The sequence below is a fragment of the Caenorhabditis briggsae genome, assembly GCF_000004555.2.
Source record: "Caenorhabditis briggsae complete genome, chrV, whole genome shotgun sequence".
NCBI classification, from domain to species: domain Eukaryota; kingdom Metazoa; phylum Nematoda; class Chromadorea; order Rhabditida; family Rhabditidae; genus Caenorhabditis; species Caenorhabditis briggsae.
The window spans coordinates 5,735,974-5,745,509 of record NC_013488.2 but is presented as its reverse complement, the minus strand read 5'-3'; the positions used below and the strand labels follow the sequence as shown (position 1 = coordinate 5,745,509).

Here is a 9,536-nt window from a genome sequence, read left to right as displayed (position 1 = left end):
GGAACATTCCAAAAATATCAGATTTTCGAATTTTTGAAACTCCGAAATTCTGAAACTTCGAACTTCTGGAAATTTGAGATCTCTGAAATCCACGTGGCAAATAATACATTTGAAAGTTCTGAAGATTCTGAGCTTCCTGGATTCTGGAAACTTTCAGATTTTTTTTTTTCTAAACATCCTGGATTCGGAACATCTGAATTTTCCTCTCAAAAACTCAACATTTCACTTTCCAGAACCTTCACCTCGAAAAAGTACCGCGTGTGCAGTATCTACTGGCAAGAGATGGTTCATATCAGCGATACGCCAAACTTCAAACTCATCGCCGGCACCCCATACATCTACGAATCGCTTCTAGACTGCCGATTCCGTGTTTCGCCGCCAGCATTCTTCCAAACCAACTCTCAAGGCGCATCTGTGTTGTACTCGACAATTGGAGAGCTGTGTGGGCTGGCTGAGAAGGTTTCTGAAGTCGTGACGGCTTCAGCTGAAGCACCAAAGGACACTGAAGGCGTTGTTGAGAAGATGGAGGTGACTTCCGAGACTCCAGCTGAAGCTCCAGCTCCAGTTGATGACAGCGATGCTCCGCCCACAAAGATGGCGAGAATCGACCCAGAAGTTGCCGCAGAAGCCCCAACCACAACGCCTTCGAAGACGTCGACGTCTCCAGAAGACCCCGGAACGATCCTCCTCGACATCTGCTGTGGAACAGGAACCATCGGACAATGCCTCCTCAAAAACATTGAAAACACCCAAAAAGTGTTCTGCGTCGGCATCGAAATGATCACGGAAGCCGTGGAGGACGCCAAACAAAACGCGAAACAGAACAAAATGGAAAAGTGCTGTAAATATATTGCTGGAAAGGCCGAGGACACATTCCGTTCGATGAAGTATCAATTGCCGGCAGGATTCGATTTGAGGACGTCGAGGGTGGTGGGAGTACTGGATCCGCCGAGGGCTGGCATGCATGAGAAAGTCATTTTGGCGTGTAGAGAGGTACAGAAGCGGAGAAATCTGAAAAGTTAATAGATTTTAACCCATTTCAAGCTGAAATGCGCCAAAAATTAGCCAGCTGGCGACCGCGATGCGCGACACGCTACGCGTCTGCCGGCACACAGAACAGTTTTAAATTTTCAGATAAACTAACGAATTTTAGCTTTCAATCTTTATTTTTAAGCTTTGAAACTGATAAATTCAAATTCCTGACAATTTTTCACACTGGAAACATCTCAAAACATCTAGGAAATCTTTAAATTCGAGTCTAAAAGAATTTTTCCTTTTCAAGAAATTTTTTTTTAATTTGAATGTACGCAATCTGACGTGATGGTGGTTGCGGACCTGGCAAAAACTAAAGGCTTGCAGACATCCGGACATAGGGAAACACAGAAAGACGCTAAAAGATTGAGAAAATTGTGAAAATCTAAAAAATCCAGAAAATAAAAATACTCTAAACTAAAAGTGCTGAAAATAACGATTTCCAAATTTCCAGATGTCCACAATGCGTCGACTGATCTTCGTCTCGTGCGAACCCAACGCCGCCATCAACAACATTGTGAATCTGTGCCGTCCGGAGTGAGTATAGACTACAAATACTACAATGTGTCTTATCAGTTGGACACAATGATAAGGCTATACCAATCACCGATTTTCTCTCCCCTTTTCATTGATTATTTAAACGAATTCTCTAGATTTTTCTGTGTCGATTTTTGGAGTCTCCACAAAAAGCGAGATTTTTGAAAATCACTTTTATTAATTTTCTACATTTTTCGGGCATTTTTGTCTATTTTTAGACGATTTTAGGCCATTTTTCCTGTCAAAACCAAAAAATCATTTTTCAGATCCCGAAAATACTCGGGCGACGCATTCTCGGTGACACGTGTCCAGCCAGTCGACATGTTCCCACAAACCAATCATATGGAATGGATTATTCAGTTGGATCGTTGATTTTTCTTGTTTTTTTTTTTAATTTTTTTTTCTATTCGAAAAATTTCCTTTTCCCTCTGAAATCCCCGCTTTTTTGTTCTCTTTTTTGTTTGATATCACAGCGGTGTTTGCGGAGTTCCATCTACCGTAATCCTATGAAAAAAGTTTTTAATTTTTTTTAATTCAAAAAATGTCTTTTTTGTTATGTTTTGACCCATTTTTCCCCCCGCTAAAAACCTCATTTTTTGTTACTTTTTGACCCATTTTTTGTTGAATTTTTTAAAATTAATTGTTATTTATTTTTCTAATTTTGCGATTTTTGATTTTCTCGATCTATCTCGGGTTCACACACCGATCATTGAACAGTTTACCTCGATTATTTTGATGCCTTTCGATCATTGAACAATTTTTTCCTAGACTTTTTTTGTAAATTTTCAATTTTTAGGTTCAAAAACTTCAATTTCTACTCACAAAATGAGCTCCACTGCTGGACAGGTAAGGATAAATATTTGAAAAAAAAACTGAAATTTCTGGAAAATTTCTATTTTTCGCAAAAAAAAAAAATTTCCAATTTTTCTAAACTTTGATTTTTCCAAATTCTAACTTTTCAAATTTCCGATTTCCTGATTTTTCAAAATTTTCCGAATTCCCAAAAATTCCGATTTTTCAATTTTTTTTTCACTTCTCCGATTTTATCAAATTTAAGATTTTAAGAAGCTTCCAGATTTTCGAAGATTCCGAATTGCCGACTTTTCTATTCTGAAAATTTTGGGATTCTAAAATTTCTAAATTCCAGGTGATCAACTGCAAGGCCGCCGTTGCCTGGAGCGCCAAATCGCCACTCTCCATCGAGACAATCCAAGTGGCGCCACCAAAAGCGCACGAAATTCGTGTCAAGGTACAGTAATCCCTGCTTCTCATTCTCCTTAAAAATCCACGTGTCTTTAGATCCTCTACACCGCCGTCTGCCACACCGATGCTTACACCCTCGACGGACACGATCCAGAAGGACTCTTCCCAGTGGTTCTAGGTCACGAGGGATCTGGAATCGTCGAAAGTGTAGGAGAAGGCGTTACTGGATTTGCTGTTGGAGATCATGTGGTTCCATTGTATGTCCCACAGTGTAAGGAGTGTGAATATTGCAAAAATCCAAAGACAAATCTGTGTCAAAAGATTCGAGTCTCCCAGGGTAATGGATTCATGCCGGATGGTACCTCGAGATTTACTTGCAATGGAAAACAGCTCTTCCATTTCATGGGATGCTCCACATTCTCGGAATACACGGTTGTCGCTGACATCTCGCTTTGCAAAGTGAACCCAGAAGCTCCTTTGGAGAAGGTCTCGCTTCTAGGATGTGGAATCTCTACTGGCTATGGAGCAGTGCTCAATACCTGCAAAGTAGAGGACGGGAGTACTGTAGCTGTGTGGGGCCTGGGTGCGGTTGGATTGGCTGTTATCATGGGTGCGAAGGCGGCTGGAGCCAAGAGAATTATTGGAATCGATTTGATTGAGTCGAAATTCGAATCTGCGAAATTCTTTGGAGCCACAGAGTGTATCAATCCGAAAAGTGTGCAATTGCCAGAGGGAAAGAGCTTCCAGGCGTGGTTGGTGGACAGTTTCGATGGAGGATTCGATTACACTTTTGAGTGTATTGGAAATGTTCATACTATGGTAAGAAAGACGCATTTTGGACCAGCTTTTCTGGTCCCGAAAAATTTGAAAAAATAGTCCGAAATTCCGAAATTTTTTGGTATTTTTGGAGTTTTCAGCTTTTTCGGAATTTGCACCATTTTTAGGGCATTTTTGGAATTTTTAGAATTTTAAAGGATTTTTTTTATTTGCAGCGTCAAGCTCTCGAAGCAGCTCACAAAGGCTGGGGTGTCTCGTGCATCATTGGTGTCGCTGGAGCCGGTCAAGAAATCGCCACGCGTCCATTCCAACTTGTCACCGGACGCACATGGAAGGGAACTGCTTTCGGAGGATGGAAATCGGTGGATTCTGTGCCAAGACTCGTCGACGACTACATGAACAAGAAGCTTCTGATCGACGAATTCATCACGCATCGCTATCATATCGACGAGATCAACACTGCGTTCGACGTGCTTCACAAGGGCGAATCGTTGAGATCCGTGCTCGCGTTTGAGAAGAAATAAATTGCTAAATTTCTGTGAAATTCCTTTTTTTTGTTACCTTTCCCAATCCCTTTTCTGCCTACTACAATGTTTATATTCTTATATTGTTCGTCACAATTCCTTCTAAATGAATTCGCTTATTTAGTATTCAATTCACACGAATCACCAAATCGGAAGGAAAAAAATCAAACTTCAGATTTCATCGTTTAGTCAACCATCTCATTCTTCTTCTTTTTTATTCTTCCTTGTCTCAATTTTTATTGTTAGTGGCTCAAAATTTTTATTTTTAGTGGCTCAAAAGACAGCGCGCTTCTAGCTGGCGACCGCTTCGCTGATACGCGACGCGTCTGCTAGGCTCCAAATTTCAAATCGAGGTGCTATGGCAGTTTCAAAACGCTAACAGACTCACAATTTTTATTTTAAAAGAGATTTTTTTCACACAAAATTCGGCGCTGGGGGGACGAAGGGGGTTGGAACTGATTTTTGATACAACAACACAATGGATTTTGAGGCTTGAGAAATAAATTAGGGGCGTTAATTGCAAGGGGTAATTAATTAATTAAAATCGGAGAGAATTGGCTAATTTGAGAGACGGACGAAATGAAGTCGAATGATGGGGTGGTAGATGGTGGTTTATTTGCGGCCGAAGCTGAAATTTTAAAATTTTAAAATTGAAAATTAAAAAAAAAATAAATTTTTTCAAAATTTGGAATTTAGGTAAAAAATTTAAAAAATTTGTGAATTAAAAAAATTTCAAACGGAAGTTTTTGGAAAATTTTCAACCAAAAGTTTTGAAATTTCGAATAAAAATTTCAAACATTTGAATTTTCGCCTACCGTAATCTTTCAGCTCCATTGAGAGAGGCAACCAGAGAGTCGGTGTTCAGGGCACGCTTGATTCTGAAAAAAAAGAGAATTTTTGGGATTTAAATTTTTTTTGAAATTTTCGAAATCTAGAGAAAACTGAAACTCTGAAATTCTAAAAAAAATCAGAACCACAGAATCTGAAAATTTCAGATTCTAGGGATTCTAAAAATTCAGAAAGCTGAAAATCTGGAATTTCAATCCAAGGGTCCCTGAAATCCCGAAATTCCAGAACCCAGAATTTCAGAATCGTTGGAATCGAAAAATTTCGAATCTGAAGGTCTCGAAGTCCAGAAGTTGTGAAAATTCAGAAAACCAGAATTTTTAGAATCTGAAAATTTCGAACTCTGAGGATCTCAGAATTCAGAAAATTCAGAATTCCAAGACTCTGAAAATTTTCAGAAACTCAGAATGTCAGAATGTTCTGAAATTTTAAAAATTTCCCTAATCGAAATTGTTCGACTAATTTCCGAAAATTCCAAATTGGAACACAAATTCGGTAGGTGATTTTCCCATAAATCGTCATTTAAACTTAAAATAAGCAATAAAAATTTCTATTTTCAAATTCAGATGGGTGGTGGTGTCCCATTTATCATGAATTAGAGTCTAACACCTGCGCCTTTAAAATGGAATTTCTAACTTTTAATTCGATTCTAAATAGGGCGCGCTTTCCAAAGAACTTAGAAACCCTTTTTTTGGAAAATTCTCAGTAGGGCGCACTTTCCCAAGAACTTCCTGCCCCTTTGAAAAAAATTTTCAATAGAGCGCACTCTCTAAATAATCTTAAACCGCTTTTTCGAAAAATTCTCAATAGAGCGCACTTTCGGTTTAAGGTTCAGACAACTGCCTGTCCATTTAGAACGGAGTTCTCCATAGAGGGCAATTTACAAGATTCCCAATAGAGCGTGCTTACTGAGCGTATGGATAACGTCCCTCCTCTGTGTAGATGTACTGATCGGCGGCTGGGAAGATTGGCATACTGAAAAAAACAGACACATTATTTTTCAGAAAATCCCGATGACGTGAATTTCAAAGAAGAGCATGGCGGATGTAAATAAAATAGTTTTGAAAAGGGCACCCTCTTCTTTCCGGTTTTATGCTCTTCCGGAATGTCTAAAGTCCAAATTATTATTAAGGAAAAGGAAACTCAAGGCTTTCCATAAAAGCTCAAGTAGGGCGTGGGATTTGACCTAGAAATTCAATAGCCTAGTTTTTCTTTTCATGGCCTAGGATCCCAAAAACTCACTTGTCCTCCCAAACCGATGGATCCGATCGTTTTCCATATCGGAGACGTCCGGCATTGTTGATCGCCGATGCGAATGTGTTGATGTCAGCCTTCTTCTCCAGTGGAAGAGCGAGGACGCTGGAAATTGGGAAACTTGATTCTTAGATTCTTAGATTCTTAGATTCTTAGATTCTTAGATTCTTAGATTCTTAGATTCTTAGATTCTTAGATTCTTAGATTCTTAGATTCTTAGATTCTTAGATTCTTAGATTCTTAGATTCTTAGATTCTTAGATTCTTAGATTCTTAGATTCTTAGATTCTTAGATTCTTAGATTCTTAGATTCTTAGATTCTTAGATTCTTAGATTCTTAGATTCTTAGATTCTTAGATTCTTAGATTCTTAGATTCTTAGATTCTTAGATTCTTAGATTCTTAGATTCTTAGATTCTTAGATTCTTAGATTCTTAGATTCTTAGATTTTGAAATTCCAGAAAGTCTGAAGGTTCTGAGAATTTTGTAACCTGAGTCCTTACAGCCTATAAGTTATAGGACTCTCTAAAGTAAACAAAAAACAAACAGAACGTTCTAGAACCATAATATTGAAAATGTCCTAATTTGAAATTGCCTATTTCAAAACAGGACGTTTCGTAACCGACTGTTTTTTTTTCAGTTTTATGACTTTTGACCTCATTACTCATATTTATTATCATTATTCATTTTTGCATTCTATCACAAAAACATTTGACTAATCCAGACGTTCAAAGATGAGTAAACTGTTTTTTATTGGTGATAATCCGAAAAATCGAAAATTCCAAAAAAACAGAAATATTAAAAATTCTAAGCTACTCTCGTTTTCTGAGCGGGTTTAGCTCCTGATTAGGATTGAAATATTTTGACATCTTATGACACAAAAATGATTTTTTTTCTTAAAATTTCCGGAACCCCGATCATTGTTGTTCTAAAAAAATTATAGGCTGAAAAAAAAATTTTCAGCCAAGCTCAACAACACTTTTCAACTCGCAGGTGTTCTATTTTGAGACATTAATAAAATCTATAAGACTTTTTTCAGCTGTCTATCAAAAAAGTGACATTTTCAGAATATGAGTTGCCAAAAATGTATCCGAAAGCAAAAATAATAGTTTTAGGGTTCAATTATTGAAGTTAAGAAATTTTGAGCCACTTTTTCTCTGTTTCTGGGGAAAATATTTAAAAATTGTAAACTGATAAAATGTTTTTGATAATTTAATAAACATTTTATCAGTTGATCACTCTTTGATATATTTTATAGGAACCGAGATAAATTGACTTAAAGTTGACAGAATGCTAAATACAGTATGGAGCTAATAGAATGTCTCAAACCGTAAACTTTAAGGACATATATCTTATTTCTTGTACAAGATATCAAAAAATAGTCAACGAACAAAATATTCATCATTTTATCAAAAATGTTTTATCAATTTATCGCTTTTTGATATCTTTTACAGGAACCGAGATAAATTGACCCAAAGTTTAGGAACGCTTATTTACTGTTTTCAACTTTGACACGAATTATCTTGGTTCCTATAGAAAGTAGCTCAAAACGGTCAATTAACAAAATGTTAAGAATGAAAGAAAAATATTTTACTAGCTGATTATTTTGCTCTAACTCTTCTAGCAACCAAGATAAACGGCTCCAAACATTACTCACCTCTCATTCATGGCAACGAACGTTACAATCAAAGCCATCAAAATTTTGAACTGCATTCTTTCTGATTCAAAAATGTATAGAAAGAATAAAGTGTGTGCGGTATCGGGTGTCACAAAACAGAATGAGCTCTTTCCCCTCTCTCTAGTCTCCGCCCCTTTCGGCAAAAGTGGGCGGAGCTTACTACGGGCGGCGGTGGGAAGAAGCTTTTAGGCGCCTTTTTCCACGTCATGTTGAAAATTAAATAAATTGGATGAGCAAATGGAAAGGGGATTACGGTACTTTTATCTACTATACGATTTTTATGGGGTAGTCTCATCCCATTTCGTTAAATGGGACCACAGCTCCTAAATGGGGGGGGGGGGGGATGTCTAAGAAATTGAAAACAAATTTAGGACCCGTTTATTTCAATTATTTTGAAGAAAGCTCGATTGCGTCATTTTATTATCAAAATAACATTTAAAATTCGTGAAAAATATGAAAAAATTTTTGGGTGGAACCCGGAAATGAAAAAAGGAGAACAAGTGTACTGGAAGGATTTTCTGGGAAAAATCGAGAATTTTTGAATTGAAAGATTAAAATTAGACATCAAGAAACAGGATTTTTTTTCAATTTTCAGAATCTCCGAATCTCAAAAACCCGAAAAATTTGAGAATCCAAGAAGTTCAGCATTTTAGAATCTTCAGAAGTTTAGAATGTCAAAGTTATAATACTGAAAATCTCAAATTCCAGACTTTGCTGAAATTTGGAATCTTAGAGTCTTTGAATCCAGAGAATTCTCTGAAAATTCAGAAAATGTAGAAACTTTTAATTTAAGAATCTAAGAATCTTCAGTATTCGAGAATCTCAGAATATTCAAAATTTCAGAATTTCAACATTACTGAATTTCAGAACCGCAGAATCTATGAATTTCAAAATCTCAGAATCTCAGAGTTTGAGAGTCTTCGGGAGTTATGTAGAATTGTTGGAGCTCGAAATTTCAGAATTTCAGAATTCCAAAATTTTCAGAATCTCAGAATCTCAGAACCTCCAATACTGAAAACCTGAAAAGCCAGCCAAAGTTTTGGTTTTCGAATAAATTTCCATTTTCAGAAAAACTATCGTATTCTAGAATTTGAACATTTTTCGAAAACAAATCGAAAACCGATTACGGTAGAGCGCACTTTTCAAACCATACCTGACTGAGAGAAGAATGGTTAAGAAGATGACCAATTCAGTAATGAAGTTTTGCATTTTGGGATACCTGAAAAAAATTATTTCTAAAATTTATGGCGGCCTAGAAATCCCAAGAACTTCTAGGCCACCAGAATTAGGCCACAAGGGAATCAAAAAAACAAAAAAGATCGCCGAAAAAAAGAATAGAATATTGATGAGATGGGGAGATCCCGAAAATAAAAAAATACGTATAGAAAGATTTAAAATTCAGATTGTTTGTCTCCCCCTTATTAATATTCCGGACCGGGAAATTTGGCACTTCTTCGGGATTTTGAAATCTTGAATTCAAGAGAAAGAAAATGATGTCAATGAGAAGAATGTAAAAAACTAACAATAAGGGCATGAGAATATATTTTTGGTGAGGGAAAGGACGGCATATAATTATGGGAAATCTTGAGATTTATTTTCTAGAATTTGCTGAAGAAAAAATCCGGCTCTTTATGACTAGGGGGGGGGGCATGAGAAAAGGGGGGAGCCCATGAGAAAAGGGGGGGGG

The 9,536-nt window shown here is 36.9% G+C and overlaps 3 protein-coding genes across 3 annotated transcripts in view; 2 read left to right on the top strand and 1 right to left on the bottom strand.

The window, feature by feature from the left end:
- Positions 1-1,941, top strand: part of CBG17893 — a gene marked incomplete at both ends in the record, with an annotated part of 3,839 nt that extends 1,898 nt beyond the window's left edge. Inside the window, 3 exons of the mRNA XM_002647658.2 lie at positions 234-993; positions 1,487-1,569; positions 1,836-1,941. Of these exons, the coding sequence (XP_002647704.2) occupies positions 234-993; positions 1,487-1,569; positions 1,836-1,941 (949 nt within the window). The remainder of the gene's footprint in view (positions 1-233; positions 994-1,486; positions 1,570-1,835) is intronic.
- Positions 1,942-2,394: 453 nt separating this feature from the next.
- CBG17892 lies at positions 2,395-4,073 on the top strand (the record flags this gene model as incomplete). The annotated part of the gene is made up of 4 exons (XM_002647657.1): positions 2,395-2,415; positions 2,717-2,818; positions 2,869-3,591; positions 3,765-4,073. 4 exons carry the CDS (start codon positions 2,395-2,397, stop codon positions 4,071-4,073), a joined length of 1,155 nt encoding a protein of 384 aa, XP_002647703.1.
- An 811-nt stretch (positions 4,074-4,884) lies between these two features.
- Positions 4,885-7,884, bottom strand: CBG17891 (the record flags this gene model as incomplete). The annotated part of the gene is made up of 4 exons (XM_002647656.2): positions 4,885-4,951; positions 5,829-5,894; positions 6,162-6,278; positions 7,829-7,884. The coding sequence occupies 4 exons, from the start codon at positions 7,882-7,884 to the stop codon at positions 4,885-4,887; spliced, it is 306 nt and encodes a 101-aa protein (XP_002647702.2).
- Between the last annotated feature and the right edge of the window lie 1,652 nt (positions 7,885-9,536).